The 22,486-nt window shown below is 48.1% G+C and overlaps 1 protein-coding gene across 2 annotated transcripts in view; it reads right to left on the bottom strand.

The window, feature by feature from the left end:
• Positions 1 to 4,135: 4,135 nt before the first annotated feature.
• Positions 4,136 to 22,486, bottom strand: part of SORCS1 (sortilin related VPS10 domain containing receptor 1) — a 417,040-nt gene continuing 398,689 nt past the window's right edge. The window contains exons 24-27 of one of the 2 annotated variants that reach the window (XM_054033265.1): positions 14,051 to 14,150; positions 10,870 to 10,975; positions 10,586 to 10,746; positions 4,136 to 6,118 (exon numbers count right to left, since the gene is read on the bottom strand). In XM_054033265.1, the coding sequence (XP_053889240.1) occupies positions 6,054 to 6,118; positions 10,586 to 10,746; positions 10,870 to 10,975; positions 14,051 to 14,150 (432 nt within the window). In that variant the 3' untranslated portion in view covers positions 4,136 to 6,053. The remainder of the gene's footprint in view (positions 6,119 to 10,585; positions 10,747 to 10,869; positions 10,976 to 14,050; positions 14,151 to 22,486) is intronic. The other variant, XM_054033266.1, reaches the window with a different exon arrangement.

Genomic DNA, 22,486 nt, shown 5'->3' with positions numbered 1-22,486 from the left:
TTCCAGGTAGACTCCTTTGCAGATTGTCTCTTACCTCAGAAGGATCTTTCGTGCCAAGGCATTGATAAAGGCATACCAATCGCCAGCAGCCTGTGTGCTGTCAGTAAAAATAAAATACATGGAGCTCTATCTATCTTGTAGAACTGGAAAGGACCCCAAAAGGTCATAGAGTCCAACCCCCTGTCTTCACTAGCAGGACCAAGTACTGATTTTACCCTAGATCTCTAAATAGCCCCCTTAAGGATTGAACTCATAACCCTGGGTGTAGCAGGCCAATACTCAAACCACTGAGCTATCCCTCTCATTTTGAAACACTACAGTAATTATTGCTTATGGGAGGAGGCGTGGGGAGGGTCACCACCAAGATTGCTGGCCCAAGCCATGTGTCAAGTGTGTGGCTGCACACAAGGACTCAGAAAAATTAGAGGCTCACAGGAGAAATAAAGCCCAGGATGGCCATATAGAAACAGCGTCCAGTGCTTTGTTTGGAGCATTAGGGGCTGCTCTCAGCAATGCAGCTGTACATTGTCCCTTACTGAAGAATAGGGATCTTGAGTTACTTGGAGTTCAGATCAATGCATGTTACCTGTAATCTTGCTGTACCACCGTTCCCAGACTGTAAAATGGAGCTAATAATTGCTTTCATCCACTGTTTGTCTGTTCGTTGTCTTGTTAGACTGCATGGGGGGGAGGGATAGCTTAGTGGTTTGAGCATTGGCCTGCTAAACCCAGAGTTGTGAGCTCAATCCTTGAGGGGGGGCCACTTGGGGGATCTAGGGCAAAATCAGTACTTGGTCCTGCTAGTGAAGGCAGGGGGCTGGACTCTATGACCTTTCAAGGTCCCTTCCAGTTCTCAGAGATGGGATATCTCCATTAATTACTATATTATGCACATTGGGACAAGGCCTGTCTCGTACTAGGTTACTGCAAAGTGCCTAGCAAAGTGCAGCCCAGCTCTCTGTTGGGGCCTAGAGCCTCCACCCCAATACAACTAAAGTTTTGAATTCTAGCAATGCGAACACATGACTCAAATCATTCCGCTAGGTCCTGCTGACAGGCACTAGGTAACTGTGTTGTCCCAATAGAAAAGGAAACGCTCGTGTGAAATATGTATCGACGGCTGTGGGCTTGGTGTGTGAGAACACTTTGATCTCATCAAGCAGAAAACAATTTGACGGAAGTCTTTTCCTATGGGTATCAGGGCAGGATTTGTCCCAGCATGTGGCTTGTAATCGTGGGCAATGTTCTAAACACCAAATGGCATGAGAGCTACTCATAATGAAGGGCTAATATTCCACCCATTCACTTAGTGACAGCAGGACACTGATTAAAATGCTAATCGCTAATTATGATCTATGGGTAGCAGCCTGACTGCAACTGTCAGCAATTCTCGATATGTGAACTGAGAGGTTTGTTTGGGAGTCATTGGACGTTCTTGTCTCACATCCCCAAAGCATTTAAGCAAGTACGTCAGACCATTCCTGTCCACCAAAGCATTTAAGTCAATTAGATGTAGGCATAGACAAAGTTAAGCAAGTGTGTAATTCCCAGATCCTCAAAGGTATTTAGGTGCCTATTTCCCATAGAATTAATTGATTTCACTAGGTGGTAGGTGCCTAAATATCTGTGAGGATCTGGGCCCAAGTGCTTTATTGACTAGGGATGGAGAGGCTGAATTAAGGGCAACTACATAGTCATTGTATCCATTCCCAAAGGACTCTGGGTATGGGATTTTGGAAGGTTCAAGACCATACTTAGAAAATATTTCCTCCTACGGTTTAAGTGCATCTTTCCCTCCCTGCTTTTTTTGACCTACGAATGTTTAGTTCCCTCATTCCCACTACCCTCATTCCCACTAGACGCAATAATATCCTCATACAGGCAAAGAATTCTGAATGATGATTATTTGTACTGACACAGCCTCTAGGAGCCCCATTCCTGGACCGGGACCTCTTTGTGCTAGGCACCGTGCAAACACAGAAGAGATTACAAGTAGACAGATCTAAAGTGGATCTTAAGAGACTTTCCATGCCCTGGGCTTGATCTTGCTGCCTCTATTCAGCTAAAACATTTGTCCATTTCAGGAGGTGTCAGATCACGCTTGATCTAGGCCAGGGGCGGGCAAACCTTTTGGCCTGAGGGCCACATCAGGGTTCTGAAACTGTCTGGAGGGCTGGGTAGGGAAGGCTGTACTTCCCCAAACAACCTGGCCCCCGTCCCCTCCCACATCCCACTACCTGACTGCCCCCCTCAGAACCCCTGACCCATCCAACCTCCCCTGCTCCTTGGCCCCTGACCACCCCCTCCTGGGACCCCCCACCCCTAACTGCCCCCCCCGGACCTGACCCCCTATCAAACCCCATGTCCCCTGACCCCTATCCACAACCCTGCCCCCTAAGAGGCCCCCTGGGACTCCCACGCCTATCCAACCGCCCCCTACTCCCTGTCCCCTGACCACCCCCCGGGACCCACCTGCCCCTTATCCACCCACCCCCCACTCCCTGCCCATGCCGCTCAGAGCAGCAGGACTGGCAGCCGCCCAGCTGGAGCCAGCCACGCCGCTGCACTGCCCGGCCCCCAGAGCACTGGCGGCACGGCAAGCTGAGGCAGCAGGGGAGGGGTCAGGGGCTAGTCTCCCCGGCTGGGAGCTCAAGGGTTGGGCAGGAGGGTCCCATGGGCCGGATGTGGCCCATGGGCCGGAGTTTGCCCACCTCTGATCTAGGCACACAAGAATCACATTGCCCGGTGCTGTGTCGGTGGGGGAGTACAGCAGCTGTTTAATAGCTCGGCAACATTCCACAAAAGTTCAGTCGAGGAAGGACACTGTGGCCAATTGAACCTGGATTTGTTTTCGGGAGGCAGAATGTAATTAGCCACATTGCTATTTGTCCAGGAAGTTAAAGTTAAACACCCCGCTAAGCAGTACATTTATCTCAAACTGTTGTTAATTGAACAGTGTGTCCCCCTGGGTGGGTCACTGGCAGTGGGGCTGAACCCTGGGCCATTTTGGATGTAAAATCTAATCCTCTGATGCCTGAGGTAAAAGCCCCACCTTTCTTAGCACAAAGGCTGTACATCCTTCTGTAGTTCTGTGGCCCAGCCACTAGAGGGGGACAGCCAGCCAGACGAAGCATGGGCTACCAGAAGGATGGTCTACTGGCTACATCATAGATTGGCAATTAACTTCTTGTGCCTCAGGCAGGATGCTGTGCCCAATGTAGCCACAGCTTTCCTTGGGGATCTGGCAGTCATCTCAACCGCAGCGCCTCCATTTTTTCGTATTTAAAATGGGGCCAATCACAAGTCACTTACCTTTCAGGCACAGCGCAAGTCTTAATTGACTAATTTTTGTAAATTGCTTTGAGATCCTCCCCTTATAAGATGCTGCTATTGTAAGCAGCCTCCCGCAGCAGGCGCCAGCGTGCTTGGGGAGAGGGCATTGGGCTGGGACTCAAGAGACCTAGTCACAGCTCTGCCACTGGCCTACTTGGAGACCTTGGGCAAATTACTTCACCGCTGTGTGCCTCAGTTTCTCTGCCAAATGGGGATAGTTGTGCTTGTCTCACTTGTAAAGTGAACAGGAGTACTTGTGGCACCTTAGAGACTAACACATTTAGTTACAAATTTATTTATGAAGCATTACAAACATTGAATCTATCTCCCCTTGTAAGTATTCTCACACTTCTTATCAAACTGTCTGTACAGGGCTAGCTTGATTATCACTTCAAAAAAATTTTTTTTCTCTTACTTAATTGGCCTCTCAGAGTTAGTAAGACAACTCCCACCTGTTCATGCTCTCTGTATGTGTGTATATATATCTCCTCAATATATGTTCCACTCTATATGCATCCGAAGAAGTGGGCAGTAGCCCACGAAAGCTTATGCTCTGATAAATTTGTTAGTCTCTAAGGTGCCACAAGTCCTCCTGTTCTTTTTGCGGATACAGACTAACACGGCTGCTACTCTGAAACTTGTAAAGTGCTTTGCCATCTATGGCTGACAAGCGCTAGGAAGAGGTGGTGTCACGTCGCGGATAGGTTTTCCAACAAAATTCATCCCCTCCCTTGAGACAGGGCCTGTGAGTTAAATGAGCAACAAACACACACAGGCATTCCGTTAGAGACAATCTGTTTAATAAATATGACTGTAAAAGCAATAAACAATAGCAATTGTACAGAACACTACATTATCTTTAACCAAGAAAAAAATACATCAAAAAAGTCATTTTAAAATCAGCAGTAGTTCCAAGACTATAAGAAAACTTTTTAAGTGGCTTACTATAAAAATAAGTTGGCTAATGCCAGACTTCAAGGGCCAGTTAGAATCCTGGGGGCTATTATACAGTGGCTGCAAAAAAAACCCGACGTTCCCATCTTGCTTAAAGTGGTAGTTGCAAATACAATAGTGGGTGATGTCAATGCCTGTGGCTAATGGACTTATGTAGCTCCACAGAAAGGATAAATAGGCAGAGAGGGTGCCCAGTGGGTGAGGGTGGGACTGACCTTTTCCCTGTTGGCATCACCCTTTTTTCAGAGCCATGATCTGTACCTGACTTTTACTCTCTGGCCTATGCTGTAGCTGCATGCCCGTCCCGCCCCCCAGCTGTTCTGAGGGCTTTGCTTAAAAGCAGCGCTGGTCCTTCGGATCATTTGGATTTCAGCAGACTTTGAACCCAGCTCCCTATGGGTCTGAGACTGCACTGGTCTCTCATACGGACCACGACGGGCCCAATCCTGAAATCTTTCCTTGGGCTGAGCAGGGTTTTACAGTCTTGCTGCTAAAAGTCCCTGCTGGAAGTGGTGAGCAGACTTACTGTGGCCAGCCAATTACCTTGGCTAATGGACATATATTTCCAAACTCTTAACACCCCGGTTAAGTATTTGGAATGCACTTGCTCTAGCTACATGCCCCAGAGTGAGGAACTGCCGCCTTGGCACTGGGAGTACTGGATACGGAGAGGAAGTGCGGGGAGGCCACGCACTCAGACATACAGCAGTGAGACACCTGAGGAAGGAGAGGGCCCTGAGAGGTAGCCAGGGGGGTGAAGCTGGGGTGGAGGATGGGGTATGAGCTAGAGCCAAGCCCTTGACCCAGAAGCAGGAAATTCACGCTGCTGAGCGTCAGGGAGTAGGGGTGGGAGTCTGAATCCACTGTTTCTGGGTGCCTTCTTGTGCAGTGATTTAGACCATGCAAAGTGGGAATGGGTGAGCTGGCAGCATTTTACCCCCCCCCCCCTTTGCATGGGTCTAATTGACTGCATTCACGATGGAGAATGAAGTCCAGAAGGGGTAGTGGGAGGCAGCTGGGGTCATGATATTTGCAGGGCAGGACTACGGGCCGTAGAAGCTCATCCCGGCTCGTGCCATGCCGTGAGATTGGGCGGCCTGCATGGGGGCTGCCTCTGGATCATGCCACATGGGCAGGTGCCTTAGTGTGAATGGGCTAAACAGTTTTTTTTAAGAAAGCATCTGGCTTTGCAGCTTAAGGGCTGATTTCCTGGCTTCGCTACAGGGAGCTACGAGCAGTCACAGGCGGCAGAACGAAGGACGGAGAAAGTGAAGGTCCGAACGAAGACAAAAAGCAAACCGGCCCAGAAATGGTGCAGTGTCTACTCCTGTGTATTTCTGTGTGGCTCGTGAAAGTTGGCTTGGGGTAGCTACCCCACCCACAGCCTGCAGTGCTAAAAAAGCAGTTAACTCTAAAGCCAAATACCCTAATTCCCCCACCCCCAACCCTTCAAAAAGACCCCATGCACGTTGCTGGCCACTATCATTATGAACTTTCTACAAATAAGAGATTGATCAGAAAAGAGGAAAGTGAGCTGTGGGGGAGGGGAAGGGCTATGGGGGCAACAGGTGATTTCCTTTCCCCCTATTAAAATAGAGCACCTGTACACTGCAATTCCAACCACGGTCTGGGTATAATGTCCACATGCACAGGATTAAAGCTAAAAACCTTTTGTCGTCTGAAGAATTAAAAAGTCCAAATGCAGTGAGTTTTTCTTTTATATATATATATCTATATCTATATACAGATGTACTGGTGTCCTTGGTTCAAACATTTACATAGGTAGGGATTTCTTTTGTGCTTTGAGTCTCAGCAGCTATGGAAATACTTCCTATGGCAAAGAAAAACAAAACAAAAGCACTCGTTAGCTGAATAATAAAAGTGTTTCCGGAGAATGAAAGATGTTAAGGTGTCTCGCCCTTTGGTGTGAGGATTTAATTGGTCGAGCCTGGCACATTCTTCCCAGAACTGTTCTCTTGCCACTTAGAAGGTTGAATGGAACGTCTTGTTCTTCTTTCTGACGAAGATGATTCACCCATGTTGAAGAAAAGAGATAGAGGGAACGGAGGATGGGGGGAAACTGTGTTTCTACGAGATAATGTATAACACTGACTCATGTACTGGCATCTGCTGTGAAAAGGGGTCAGAGACTTGACAACCCATTGTATGATTTGCCTTTGCAAAAGAAGGGTTTGCTGTGACAAGTAGCTACTGTGTTTTGGGCTGTGGAGGCGTGAGTGGGACCCAACACCCCCAGCCTTTGGATTTCCTAAACGTACAAGGCATGAATGTTAGTCTCCGCTTGCAGAGGGGAAAAAAACTGCTTCGAAACAAACCCCACACTGATGAGAAACATCCCATTATGTCTATTGCTTTGTTTCCCCAAAAGAAAATGCCCTGAAAAAAAAAATGCTGATTTCCAGAAAGACCTGGGGTTATCTCACAGGGCCAGTACGGGTGAAAATGAGATTCGCCACCCAAGCTCCCTGTAGGGACAGGTGCCTAAGAACGGGCTTCACAAAAGCCAGTGCCCACTGAGCCTCCCAAGCTAGCCAATAGGAAACGCTGAGGAGAGGGATGTGACCTAAACCTGCGCATCTAATTCAAGGCCGGAGGCTGGCACCAATCTCAGCCATGATCCCGCTCCTGGAGTTAGGCGCCTATGGCTGATTAGTCCTTTTTCAAGGAAACCCAAGGAGGCGGTGCCCCCATAGGAGCTCTAGCCCATTGATTACAGGATGCAGGAGAGCCAGGTTCAGTTCCCTCCTCTGCCTGATGTGGAGCAGGGGTCTCCCACCTCCCTGGAGAGCGCCTAACCCTCCGGCTATGGGGTATTCTGGGGCAAGATGCTCTCAGTCTCTCTTGTCGGAGCTGTCTGGGGCTAGGGCATTGTGGTGGAAGACCCAGGTTCAAATCCCTGCTACACATCTGGCCCGTGGGATGGGGGACGGGAGGAACTGAACATGGATCACTCACGTGAGGGCTGGCCTAACCACTAGGCTAAACGTTATGGGGGAAGGGGTGCAACACCACCTCCTCCAGCCATTTTGTGTAGGTTTAGGTGTGCTCAGAGCACATCTACCGGACTGGGCCTCAAAGGCAAGACAGGTAGGGGAACACCATGTCTGTGAATCCTGCTGGGGCTGAGGAGTGTTAGGCTCTGAGCTGCTGGACAGTTGTCAGGACTTTGTGCATGCCTGGCCACTGAGAATTAGATGCCTGAGAGACTTTTAATGGCAGAAACCGAGGTGCTTAAGGACTTTAGGAGCCCACAGTGTTAGGCAGCAGTTGGGTGTAGTGGTTTTGTGAATGCCAGTGGCAGCTAAAGTGGCATTTGTGTGGCCACTGTTGCCTTTCCAGAATACCAGATATTCCACTACTTCACAATGTGCGCTCTTCAAAATGGCATCCCCCATCCGATACCGGTTAAAACCAAGTCCGGTTTTATCTCCATACCGGGGGGAACAAACCAAGAAGAGGACAATCTGGTTTAAAACCAGACAAAGTGCCTGCCTATACCTAAGTCTCCCTTGTGAATCCCACCCGATGAATCTTTGTGCTTTATGTTCCCCTCACACACAACTCAAGATCTATTCCTGTCACCAGCGAACTCCAATCTGGCTTGCTTGTTTTTCTCGCTGGCAGGATTTTAGGGTATGTCTCCATTGCAGCTGGGAGGGGAGCGTCCCAGCTGGGCAGACAGCCTTGCTTTTGCTCTGCTCCAGCTAGCACACTAAAAATAGCCGCACGGCTATTGGGCCACCGGAAATGGCCCAGACTAGCTTAGGGTGACCAGACATCCCAATTTTATCGGGAATGTCCCGATATTTACTTGTTTGTCCCACATCCTGGTCGGGACGCGAATTGTCCTGATAATTTGCCCTCCGGCGCACAGGCGGAGGGGGCTCGCGCTCCCACCCCAACTCCACCCCTCCCTTCCCCATTGGATCCCTCCCCAAATCCCCACCCTGGCCCCGGCCCCGCCCCCTCACTGCCCCATTGGATCTCTTCCCAAATCCCCACCCTGGCCCCGCCTCTTCCCCAAGCACGCCGCATTCTTCCTCCTCCCCCCTCCCTCCCAGGCTTGTGCTAATCAGCTGTATGGTGTCGCAAGCACTGGAGGGAGGGGGGAGAAGCATGTCGTGGCAGCCAGCTCAGGGGAGGTGGAGGCAGAGCGAAGGTGATCTGGTGCGGGGGGGCAGGGCGTGGAGCTGCCAGTGGGTGCTCAGCCCCCACCAATTTTTCCTATGCTCCGCCAGCTCTCGGGGTTTTTGTTTTGTTGTTGCTCCGCCGGCACTCCCCCTTCCACCCCCGTGTCCCGATATTTCACGTTTCTCATCTGGTCACCCTAGACTAGCTGCTCGTGTCCAAGCCCACCTCATCCCTTGGGTTTGAGCTCGAGCTGCTACCTGTGTCACAGTGACCACACTGCTATTTGTTAGCTCGAGCAGTCTGTCTACCTGGGCTGGGAGGCACACCTCCTGGTTGGGAGCGTAGACATAACTAGAGGGGCTTATTGGGTGGTTTCTTTATGATAATGTATTAATCCTTCCGCTTCTGCAACCCCATCGACCTCCACAGGGTTCCACAAAGTCTCAGTCAGGGCAATATTTAAAATGCATCTGTGGTGCATTAGTTCTACAGCAGCCAACAGCACACGATGGACCTGGGAAAGTACCACGGCAAAATTATGGCTCCTGTAAGAGACACAAGCTGCTCTAGCTAGACCTAGTAACACTACATGGCTACATCCCCAACTGCTCCCCAGCACACCTGGAGAGAAAACGCATAGGTGCCCCGTTGCTGCCTGTCCTCTTCCTTGATCCTGAGGGGTAAAACTGGCCCCCAGCACAAGACAGAACAGCCTAGGTGCTACCCTGAATTGAGTCAGCTCCCAGGTCACTCCACTGGCCAGAATCACATTCCCTCTCCCCTTAATCGCTGTGGGGTGCCCCCTATGTGAGGCCACCTCCAAATAAAGGTTCCCATTCATGAGGGGAATCCTCAGTTGGTGCCTCAGATCAGTTTTAAATTCCCTTTTGCCCACTGGAGCAGCGCGAAGCAGGTCCGTGCTCTGTTCAAACATAACTCGTCTGTGCTCAAGGCCAGGCAGCTACAAATGGACGCTCCCCTAAAACTGGGGCCCATTCTCTAGCCCTTAGTCTCAAGAGTCATTCTTAGTCATGCAAGGCGTCTCAGGGACCTCAGTGGGTCCACTCCTAAGGCCAAGGATTGCAGGAGTGTCGCTTTACAAGCCACATATAACAATGCTCAGAATATCTGTAGACACCTGCTTCAGCAGAAACTGTCAACCTCACCCGATCAGCTAAGGGAAGAGTTCCATTTAAATTCTTCCCACATTCATCTAGGCCCCCAGTTCAGCAAAGTACTTAAACATGGCCCTATGTCCTTTTGTCCTCCGTGAGACTGCAGCACATAGGCTAAGCACTTGCACAAGTACTTTGCTGAACGGGAATGGATTTGAGTACTATCCTGAGTCATGGCCATAAATCTTTCCCTTAATGTTGTGAAACAAAGGGGGTATTTTCTATAGGTGCCGATTTTGAGTCTTATTCTTATATCCCATTACACCGGTGCTACTTCACTGAAGTTAATAGGGATTGCACCAGAGTAACTGAGAGATGGATAGTCCTCCTGTGTTTATTATGGTTCTAACTAAAGCCTGTTTGTACATTCCCAACATCACCAGTCAACAATCACTGCTGTTTATTCCCCCTCTGAGAGAAGTCTGCTTGAAGGCGAACGCTGCTGTCCAATACTGAGATCCATATTTTGCTCTGCTCCCCAAGAGGCCGGCTGTGGTGATTTCACGGTTTGCCTGGCCGTTCAGAGTAGCTCATGTGTGTGGCAGCAAACACATCATTTCAGGCTGAGCTTTTAAACTGTACTTACCGAGTCGCGCTCCTGCCCCCGTGTACTGGAAAAAGGGGACCTCCTTTTATGCATTCAATCTAGTGCTTACCCCAAAAGTACATAGGTGTCAGAAACGTGATGACATTTCTCTGACAGCACATGTTAGCGATGACATGATTACAGAGTTTTTCGGGAGGAGAGCGGACTACACAGAAAACTACATGGGCAAAGCCTCGGGTTGTTAAATTTCTTTTTCATCATAGGGAGGTGGAGGGGAGGAGGAGTTAGCTTGGTGGCTTTGAGAGATGTTAATACAGCAGTAGAGGGGGGGGTGCTCTGGGAGGGGTGGTGGGAAGGTTCAGAATAAGTCTAGCCGATTAGAACTCAGAATCTAACCAGCGGTTGGCTGCTGGATGTTATTTACCTATGGGCCGGGTATCCAACTTCTCATCTACTAGTTGCTCAGGGCTCATCAGTTCACTTTGAGGGACATTAGGCATGCTTTCCCTTTGACTGACTGGACTGACCATCTCTTGATCTTTCTCATTCTGCATCTGTGCATAAACATTAATGCCCGGAATCTTCCTAAAACATTAACAGAAACCATCATTGCTGTGTACGCTATGGATCACGTCACGTCGTACTTGTTAGACCTGAGTCCGTAGACGACAAGGGGGGGAGGGGAGGGAAGGAGGGGGGAGGTCGTACCTTTTGAACTTGTAAATTACAAAAACGGCTAATCCCACAAACACCACAGATAGCAGCATCAGCATGGCCGAACCACTGTGACTGGGCGTGAGGTCCACCAGGGGAACTACAAGAGAGGAGATCTTTAAAATAGCCACACAGCATGGACTGGAAATAACGCTCTAAACAGATACTGTGCGTCCACCACCCCAGCCATGTACCTTTGCAGTGATATCTGTCTAACCATCGCTCCATGGTCTCTCCAGGGCATATCCCCATCAGGTGTAAGGATCACCTCCAAGAGGCAATCAGTTATTGGAAGTGTAGCTATTCCTATGGCTTCCTATAGAGCGGAGGCTCTCAAACTTTTGTTACTGGTGACTCCTTTCACACAGCAAGTCTCTGAGTGTGACCCCCTTTATACATTAAAAACACGTTTTTATATATTTAACACCATTATAAATGCTGGAGGCAAAGCAGGGTTTGGGGTGGAGGTTGACAGCTTGCGACCTCCCACCATGTAATAACCTCGCAACCCCCTGAGGGGTTCCAACCCCCAGTTTGAGAACCCCCTGCTATAGAGTTCTGGTCAGCCTTGACATACAGATCCATGCAAGTAGGCCGCTGATTTGTATTGGACACCGGAGTGGTTGGAGAGGGAAGTGCCAGCTGTATTCTATAGGAGTAAAATAAAATATTTGCAGCCAAAATAATTGTGTTGATCTGGTGCTATGTGCTCAGTTGTATTCATTATCTGGATGGATCCTGGCTTTCCCACTCTGACTCTGTGATGGTGGTCACTCCTTCCACACCCTATGCTCTAAGAAGGGTGGTGGGAATGATGTAGGACACCTTTCCCCATTCCTAAGCTCTGCCTGCCTCCCTTTCCCCCTTTGAATGGCATTCTCCTCTCCCTTCTCTCTCTCTCCACCTTCTACCATCTCCCATCCGGTGAGTTTTCCATGGGATGGAAGCATATAGGTACAAGAAAATAAGGGCGTGTACTCTCAGTGCCTCTCCCTCAAGCCTCAGGCAACTCCTGATAACACCCCTTACATGATGTGTGTGTAAGACAACACACAGCATCCTGACGCTGATGTGATGGCTACCCCGAGAATAAATGACAAATTACACTAAATCAGAGCGACGGACACACGCAGTCACTCATACATGCACACACAAAACAGAGGCACATGTGCATGGGTGGACACGCACAGACACAGAGTCATGCAGACACACAATCACATGCACACTGTTACGTAAATAAAGCAGTCACACTGTAGTCAGACCAGACACACAACATACACAAATGATTACATACAACAGCTACAGAAAGTCGTGTGCTCATTTGCATCCAGCAGACACATACACAATAAACACGACAAACACATGTGCGGCAGTTGCTCAAACACACACAACACGCTAGCACATGCTTATGCACATACTCTGAAACACAACACACACACACACAGCCAGATAAAATACACAGAATCTCTGTTTCGGCTGCTATCTAAATAAGGCAAAGTGAAACATTCCGCTTTGATGTTCTGGCTTCAAGAAAATCACTCTCATGAAGGATAAGCATCATTATTAAATAATACTTAATTATAAATGTGTTTTGTCTTCTGAGCCTGTCTCATTCCTTTGTGGATCTCAGCTCTGGGTGATGACAAAGTGGCTCTCTGACTAGATAACTTCAGTGTCGCCCAATGTTCTTGTTATAATGCTGGGATTAGAGCCGGGTTACCAACAGCCTTTTTACTGCTGGACACAGAATATTGGTATATTTTACTTTGCCTCACAGTTGTGGGTTGTTTTGGCTGAGACGTAGGAATGAATGTGATGAATGGGCTGCAGCCTGTTGTCCAGAATCACCATAAATTAATCCTTCTCCTGGTTAGGCCTAAGCAACAGAGCCACAGGTGCAAAAATGCTGAGTCCTCCAGTGGTCATTATTCATCTGCATGAGGGAGCAACGTGTGGGCAAGGCAGAGCTGAACATTCAGGCAGAGTGAGTGTGGACAATACCACTGAGGCGCCAATACAAGCACGAAGGAGCCGCTGTGTGGGCGTACACGTACGCCACCAATCCAAAGCATCGTTACAGATGATTTAAAGTACTGCAGATGGGTGACTGGTATTACAGAGGACTAGCTGGTGCAGTTGCGGGAAGCTTTCACTTGTGGCTATCAGCCTTCAGACCTGGCTCAAGTCACAAGTGTGAATGATTTCGGTGGTACTGTCCTCATCTCAGGGGCATCCACCCAAGGGACAAAAGCCCACCAGAACTGCTAGTGTGCTATTGCTACAGTGCTGTATGTATATATGCCTAGCGCCCTATTGATAGATCACAGCCCTACTCTAGGTGGGTTTTAAAGATCTAAACCAAAATTCAAAACAGGTGGCAGCCTTAATTGCTTGACTGTAGCAAGAATAGTGCATGTTTGGATGGACGTCTATTGGGAAAGCTGTGTGGAGAGGGTAGGTTTCCTGGGGCCTGCCAGCATGACACCTCCCTGGATCTCTTAGTTTGAGGTTTTGAATCTGGTGCTAGATTCTCTGAATCAGTTCCAGGCTTCCCACCCTTCTCTGACTCTGGCTTTTTCTGATCAACATCTCATCTGGCCACCAGAATTATTTCCCTGCTTCCTTTTCAACCCAGTCAGCATTGTCCATTTGCTGGTCCTGTCCATGTGCTGGATCAGAAAGAAGGCCCTGAGTCAGTTTAAACGGAGCCTTTGTTGGTCTTTGGGAAATCCAGTTTCAACCAGGATATGCAAGTCTCCCCAGTGGATGGTACCTCTCTGGAAGTGTTTATAACCGGAGTGATTCTCCTGAATCACCCCCACGCTGTTCTTAGTTCCTGGCGGAGCTGTGGCAACCTTCATCCCCCCAGAGTTGCATACAGACCCTGGCATACAGTGATACATCAACCATTCATACACTTAATACAACACGGTCCCCGGAGATATTGCATGCAGTTGCACTAGCTGTCACTAATAAAACTTTGGGGTATGATGAATAAATGTAGGCTTGTGTGGCACTGTAATGTATGCCCCTTCACCGGAGTTCTGAATGCTTACTACAAATATAAAGTATTTCAAGTACATGGCTGGTGGATCCGACTGTGCTGCTAGCAAGGATCTTACAATAGATTTTGCTACTCAACAACGGGCAAGACTTTGAGAGGGTGAACACTGACCTGCTGATAAATGGGCCGCATGGACCAGGACTCGAACCCCAGGCTTCAACTCAAACTGGACCAAGTTTTGGTTCAGTTTGTGGATCAATATTTCTGAAATCTGGAAGAAACGGGGGAAAAAAGGTTAGTAATTTGTATGTGGTCATGGCTATAGAGAAATCAAGGCCATCTACAAAGCAGCGGCTTTACAGAGAATAAGTATGTTCAATGTGCGAGTCAACAGAGATTTACTGTATCTTCTAAAGAAAAAAGGAACAGCAGATGGGTACAGCTGTCAGGACAGTACAGATATTTATGTGCTACGAGTAGCTACTGAAACCAACTAGTTACATGAGTAACCTTACTCATAGAGGAAGTCCCACTGACATCAAAGAGACTGCTCACGTGAGTAATAGTACTCACGTACTTAAGTGTTTGCAGTACCAACCCAAGAATAGCAAATGAGTGCCCTGCAGTATCTGCACATGCAAAGCTAAAAAAAAGGAAAAGATAAAAATCAGTGGGTCAAATGTAATGGTCTATGCTATGCAGGAGGTCAGACTAGAGCTTCATGATAGTCCCTTTTAACTTCAGCATTTATGAATCAACCTGGAGATCCACCAGATAAGGGTTCCTCGCAGAGAGCAGATGCTACCCATCCAGGATCAATGCCTGTAAAGCAGGGGAATCAGGCTTTGGTGTGAACTCTATTTGAAGATTGCTTTCCTGAACCACAGCAAGGCAGGTTTTCCTTTTCATGACGCTCTTGATGATGTACACAGTAACTGTTTTTCTAGAATATATTATTACTGTTTGTATTCCAGTAGTTCCTAAAGGCTCTCAACTGAGATCAGGGCCACATCGTGTTAGGCACTTTACATACCCATAATAAGTGATCAGACCCTGCCACAAAGAGTTTACTGTCTAAACAGACAGGGCAGATAGGATGAAAGTATCGTACATGTAAATCAGGGGTAGGCAACCTATGGCAGGCATGCCAAAGGCGGCACACAAGCTGATTTTCAGTGGCACTGACACTGCCTGGGTCCTGGCCACCAGTCCGGGGGGCTCTGCATTTTAATTTATTTTTAAATGAAGCTTCTTAAACATTTTAAAAACCTTATTTACTTTACATACAACAATAGTTTAGTTCTATATTAGAGACTTATAGAAAGAGACCTTCTAAAAACGTTAAAATGTATGACCGGCACGCAAAACCGTAAATTAGAGTGAATAAATGAAGACTCGGCACACCACTTCTGAAAGGTTGCCGACCCCTGATGTAAATGATGTATAGACTTTTGCAGCATGTTCTGTTTGGATACTTACAGCCTCAGTTTCTCCAAATATTTCATCCATCCCATCAGTTCTCAGGGTAGTGAACCATTTTCCACTTTATTAACATGCACAAGATTAGTGGGGGATGGGGTGTTGTGGAGGAGAGGTGGTTGGAAAACTTGAAAATAACCCAACAGGACAGTGTTGGGTTTTTACAGCCAAGTGAAATTCAGGAAGGGCTATACACTTGTCAGGGCCGGCTCTAGGATTTTTGCCGCCCAAAGCAAAAACAATTTTGGACGCCCCTCCTCCCCCCACCCCAGTTCTTTAATTACCCCACCCCCAGCCCCGCCTCAACTCCGCCCCTTCCCCAAATCCCCAGCCCTGCCTCCTCCCCCCAGGCTCTCAAGCCTAGGAGGGAGGGAGGGGGAGAAGCGGCGCCTGCGCCGTGGCCACTCGGAGTCTTCCCTCCCTCCCAGGCTCTCAAGTCTGGGAGGAAGGGGGAGCAGCGGCGCGCGAAACAGCTGTTTCGCGCGCCGTGGCAGCAGCAGCGGAGGTGAGCTAGGGCGGCCGGGGCACATTTTTAGGGGTGGCATTCTGGCGCTGGCCATGCCGCCCCTAAAAATGTGCCGCCCCAAGCACCAGCTTGTTTTGCTGGTGCCTAGAGCCGGCCCTGATACTTGTGCCGACTACTTAATCTAATTTGGTTTAAATAAATCTTTATTCCTTTTCAAAGATTAACAAAAAATTGTCAGGGAAACATACATGACCACCATTTTTACACCATCTTTGTTGTGTTCCTGATTTTTCTCAAGTTACGCTATTTTAGTAAAGCTACGGAGATGCGGTTCGGAGTTCTTTGACTATCACTCATCATGGTCGGAGATTGATCTGTTTGGGGTTTTTTAACATTCGTAATGATTTTTGTCAATACTGTTGGATCCTGCATTTCACTTTGGCCACTGCTCACTTGAATCGGTGCCCTTGATCCAATATATATTTGGCAGCAGCTGACGATGGGCCTTTTATTTTTAAAAATCTATCTCATTTATGCTTTTTAAATCTTGTTCGTGGTACCAGAATGTGTCGTAAATATATTTCTCTCAAGAGGAAGAATAAATAACAGTAGCTTGTCAAGATTCAGCTGCAGATGTTGTGGATGTGATTGAATTGCTTAGCTCCGAACAGCATGGTTAGAGAGGGGATGCACCCTGGTATGCGAATGGAGCACAAGCTACACCGGTCTTTAAGTACTCAAGTACTCAGAGGCTGGCAGCTACAAGGGACACCACATCCCCCAAAAAGGAGGGACAGATATCGATAGAACTGATCTAAAACCATGGGCATTAATGGCATAGAGGTGGAAGGGACCCTGAAAGGTCATTAAGTTCAGTCTCCTGCCTCCACAGCAGGACCAAGCACTGGCCCAGACAGATTTTTTCCCCCGGATCCCTAAATGGCCCCCTCAAGGATTGAACTCATAACCCTGGGCTTAGGCGGCCAATGCACAAACCACTGAGCTATCCCTCCCACTCTGTAACAGACATAGCATCAGCCAATCTCCAACTAGCCCCAGGTGTGACCTAGAAGCCATCTTCATATCCTTGTAAGGTTGTTCTTTGTCCTTTGCAATTTTAGCCCAGGCCCTAGGCAGAGATTGACCATAGTGTAGTTTTCATGCAAGCAGCGGCAAATAGCATAACAGGCCTGTTATGTTATTTCTGGTGCAGAGTGGGAAGGGAGGTTGTGGAGGGGGGAATTGTGCAAGTCTCAGTCCAACTAAAGACACACGTAATGTGCAACCACTGTGGCTGAGCAATGATGCCCCAAGACGGAGAATGTGGCTGCTGACTTGCTGGCAGGGAATGGTTTAGTCAGTGATATGGGCAGAGGATGGAGGAGGATCAGAACCTGGTACAGATCAGCTCAGGTAGGAAAATGCCCCAGAGTGTTTGCTTGGCACAAATACAGTCCAGAAGCATTAAAATCCCACTTGTCCTGCTGCGCACCCGGGATAACACTGAATTCCTGCAGAACAGGCAAAGCATGATGAGTCCAGGGCTGCTGTGAAAGTGTCACGGCACACAAGGGATGTGAGCAGCCAAGCATGGCCTCTTTTCCCGGCCTTACAACCACAGTGATGATAACTGCTTCCATGGGCAGCTGGGGACAAATGAACCAGAGGTCACCCAAACAGAGGCTTTCTTAGCTAGACTTTTGATTTGTGGATCCTACAGGCTTTGATTCCTCAACCATTGCTGCCTGCCCTTGGTTTTGTTCTTGCCCATCCCACAGTGCAGATCGGAGCTGGAGACTGCTAGAGCGTTGCCTAGGGCAGCGTGATCTTACGGCACATCTTTGTTGTCCACCTTCCCAACACAGAGACCTGGCGTCTGTCCCAAGGACATCCCTCTTTTTTGAAGCAGGCATGGCTCCGGTTTTGGTTTCAGTGCATGACAAGTCCACTGTACTCACTGAGGCAGTATGATATCACATTGGAAGTCCTGTGTCCGGTGGAACAGTGCTAGGGATGTGTTTTGCTGGAAAGGTAGGTGAGGCAACTTCAAAGCGACTGTGTCTAGTTCAGACACTGTGTCTAGGTCTACCCTTTTCTGGCCAGTTTAACAAACATATCCTTATTAGGGGAAATGATAGGCCTAAAAAAATGTCCTTCTACACCCTTTGCCCTTAGGATACATAACTAACTAAACTGAAGGTGAAGCTCCTCAGAATAACAAACTCCTAATAAATCTTCAGGAGTCTTCCCTCCGAAAATAATTAGCGCTCAGAATTCATTTGGGTTCTTAACTGAGCCTCATTGACGTTATCTGCTTCATTTGCAGAATTAAGCATGACGTGCAAAGATAATTCCATACAAGAAATCAGTCTTTCATCAAAGAACATAAAATGAATAATAATAAAAAGGCAGGTGGTGAAAAAAGAGATTCCAATTTACCCACAGAAAAAAACAAAATTAATTTGGCATCTCTTGGAGTTTCCTAGAGTGAGGACTGGGTGGGAACTCTGCAGCAGTAAACTGCACTACAAGACTCTAAAGGGGCATGTTTCTACACATAGATCTAAACACTGGGTATCAAGAATTTGGACTTACATCCTCAACCGCCCCTTTAATGTCAGTGGAGCTTACACGGATTTACATGCGCTGAGGATCTGAATGTTTACATAGATTTTGTGCAGGATTTGCAACTAGTACATAGCATGTGACTTGTTCTGACTTTTTCCGTTCACTGGATGAATCAGTAAACAACTAAAGAAAGAATTAAATATAAACGTTGGTGGGAAGGGATTTGGTTTAGTGCTTAGTAGAGTGGTGTGGGAGTTAAGACAACAGGGATCTGCTTTCAGCTCTGCTACAGACCCTGCAACTTGGGCTGGGTCACGTTGTGTTTCTGGACCTCACTTTCCCCATCACTGACATGAGCATAATCATACGGGGCTAATTTACCTGGGGTGTTCTGAGGCTTTGTAAATTGCTTTGAGATTCCTTAAGGAAAGATGTGATGTAAGTGCAAGGTATTATTAATATCAATTGCTGCCTTGACAACACAGCAGAGATGGTCCCAAGGGATACTGTACTGTTGCACTGGGACCACACAGGCCATCAGTGGTCCTAGGTGAACTTGAGAGGTCCTGAACACTAATACAACAGCTGAACCTCAGATGGAAAAATACACTAGGACAAGAGGTGAACTTGAGAATCATAGGATGTCCTTGACACAGCGGCAAAAGTTGAGCCTGGGATAAGGAGAGAGGCTGGTGTTTACAGGGGCAATAGGTGATCTTGAGAGACGTCTGGGCATTAGGGCCATAGGGTACATTTGAGATTCATCTCTAGGGCACACAAATCACCTTTCACCCAAGCTGAAAAACAACTTGTCATCCTTTTGCACAGACAAGTGACCCTGAAGAGAAGAGGGAAAAAAAACTCCACCGCTCTGCAACAGCAGCTGCTCAAGAAGCATGGAGGGATAAAGTCCTTTTACAGGCACTTCTGGGGCATTGCATGGCCATATATTTCAAAAAGCGAGTGCAAACATCTCTGAGTGTCCTCAGGGCTGCCAGCACTGATGTGTGCGCAAGCAAGTCCCTGACAGGCATCCGTGTAGACTGCAGTTAATGTGGATCTTTAATTCTGTGTGTGGGGGCTGATTTTCAGAGATGCTTTCTGTTTGATTTGCCAATGCTCAGCGCCTCTGAAAATCAAGCCCTTGCTGCCTGGACATTGTCACGATGAGCATGTTTGGAATATGATTGATCTGTAAGAAGGCGAATATTGCAAATAACACCTGATATTTTGCTGAGAAATCTATTAGGAGGAGATGGAAAATTAGGAGGCAGATAAAGAATAGTCACAGATGGAAAAGGGCCCTCTGCCATGGAGATGAGGTAGAACTGGAAATGGATTAGCAGGAAGGAGCACAGGAAACACACACATGGTAAGAGCCGGCTGTCGGTACCCCCTCACTTTCCTTTGTTTCCCAGGTGGAGCGTGCAGCATTGGCCAATGCCCTTTCATCCTCCCAATTCATTATTGCACATTGGCTGTTCTGTCATCCATCCCATCTTCCGTCTCTCTAGCTGTCTGAGACCAGACATAGCTGCAAGATGTTGATCCGGCTTGGCTGCTGATTGTAGGCTGGCATTGTCATTGTCAGTGATCCCATGTCACCTGCAGTGTTGACCTAAGTTCCCTTTAAGCTGCGCATCTGTGCAGCAGGCTATCAAGGGCAGCACAGGTGTGCAGGGGGGAGAGGCACCTCCCCTCCCTGCCCCAGAGCTGCTGCGGCTGGCGAGAAGCGCCCCAATCCCAGCACTGCTGCAGCCGGGGAGAGGCGCCATTCCCCCAGCCCCGACGTGGCCAGAGCCAGCAAGAAGCACCTCTCCCCCAGCCCCAGCTCCAGAGATGCCGTGGCTGGCAAGACGTGCCTCTCCCCCAGCCCTGGGCTGCTGCAGAGAGAGAGGGCTGGGGGGAGTCCTCTCTCCCTGCTGCAGCCCCGGGGCAGACTGCACCCCAAACTCCTCATCCCCAGCCCCACCCCAGAGCCCACATCCTCAGCCAGTGACCTCACCCCCCCACCCCTCTGCCCCAGCCCTGAGGCCCCTCCCACACTCCCAACCCCTCTGCCTCACCCCCGCGACACGTCACCTCCATAACAAAATTAATTCCGCACATGGATCTAAAAAATTTGGGGGAACATTGGTGGTGACTGGTGCTCATCTCCTTGAATATCTGTAACCAGCTCACTACAAGGGCTCATTTTAGATTCTCATTTTGTACCATAATTTGATGAGCTCTGCAGACCAAATGTAACTGGAGAAACAGGAGAGGTTTTGGCAAACACTAAAACCCTCGCTAGGTATGCAAACATCTCTCCAGCGCTGCCCAGTGCCCCTAAAACTTCTGCCCACAATTCACTTGACTAAGTACCAGTAATTGTTCCTGGGTTTGACTCCAAGTCCCATGATAACACAATGTGGAGATAACCAAAACTGCAAAAAACCTTACCCGTTTGGAGACCATCTACTGTAATAGGCCAGTATGCTGTGTTGTCATTACCCTCTACTAAACTGAATCAGAACTGCTCACCAGTGTGTCTTACTTTCAATGGGACTTGTGATCCTAAATTACTACACCCATCTGAAACAGTTACCTAGAGATTCTCCCTCAGCTCAAGTGCTTTTGAAGCAGGTCGGTCTGAATTTTACACCCACCACCTCTCTGACATATGTCCATGGTATGTGACGTAATGACAAGCACGGCATGCAAAGAGTCCCAGGGCATTTTTTTCCCTTTTGTTGTGATTTGCAGGTGCAGTAGAGCCTTACTAGTGGTGGCCTGACAAATTGTAAATCAAGTAGCAATGCTCCGGGAGTGTAAATTATTCCTGCAGTTCATACTGGGTAAGCTGTCACCCAACACAATTGTAGAAGTAAGCCGAGTGTCAGTTGCCACCTTTCCACGGAGAAGCAGCTGCATTTCAGTGGTGAATGAAGGGACCACATGTAAAGTGCTTTGGGGATCCTGCGGGATGAAAAAGTGTCAATTCTCAGAGTTACGATGCTGAAGGACACAATCCTGTACTGATTAGAGCTAGCAGAAATGGCCTAAATAACTTGAGATCCTTGAAAGCATCATTCATTGAGCATTAAGATTTTAATCTAGAGAACTACATATTGAGAAACAGCCCCCAGCCCCATATAGGGCCCTTTTTTCAGCTGTCATGAGCAATCAGACTGATTTAAAGAGAAATTCTCCTCCTCGGGGAATACAATGAATGCAGTTCATGTCGATACATATAATCTGCAAAAACCTATGACAACCATGGTACTGTATGTACAGAAAAAATCCAACGTCTGTCTGTGCGGTTCCAACAAGAACGTAAGTGACAAATGCACCATTCTAAGGGGAAGCCGGAGAAGAGACATATTGTCTCTGTCAAGAATCGTATGGTCCACAAGACATCTCTCCTCCTAATGCCCTTTCCCTTCCTCCCCAGCAGCTCTGTTATCTCAGCCTGCCCCTGTCCTTCCCATGTTCAAATCAGGCTGCTTTCTCCTCCTGCACACTATCTGGGCACCAGCAGCTGGACATGGAAAGAACAGGAGAGAGTTTCCTGCTCTGAGTTCCTGGGCTCAGTGGTCACCAGCAGCCAGGTGGTGCAGTTGCCACAACCTGCTGGATGCTGCAAGGGGAGGATTACAGGCGTGAGGCTTGGCAGGTGTGAATGTATGCTGTTTGCTTGTTGCATTTCATTAAGCTTAGACACTGCAATTGGCCTGGTCAGTTTCACTTTGTTTAGAATGCACATCATTTTCCAGTTCCTTTGAACTGAGGGAAATGCTGTTCCTTAAGAGGAACATTTGTGTCTTGAACCCCACCCCTTTCTGGCCTGTCTCTTTAGACTGCAAGCTCTTCGGGGCAGGGACTATCTCTCACTCTGTGTATGTACAGCACCTAACACAGTGGGACCCTGATCTTGACTGGAGCCTCTGGGTGCTAACATAACAACTGTCAATAAATGAATACGTTGAAATCCTCCCTTTAGAAACTCTTTTTATTAAATTATTCATGAAAACTTTTCTGTGTCCGTTCGTTTTTGTAAATCATTGTGTTTAAATCACAACATTTAAATTTGATCTTACATTACTTCAGAGTTC

The sequence above is a fragment of the Malaclemys terrapin genome, chromosome 7 (genome assembly GCF_027887155.1).
Source record: "Malaclemys terrapin pileata isolate rMalTer1 chromosome 7, rMalTer1.hap1, whole genome shotgun sequence".
NCBI lineage: Eukaryota > Metazoa > Chordata > Testudines > Emydidae > Malaclemys > Malaclemys terrapin.
The sequence above is the reverse complement of the archived record's forward strand: the minus strand, read 5'-3'. Positions and strand labels throughout refer to the sequence as shown.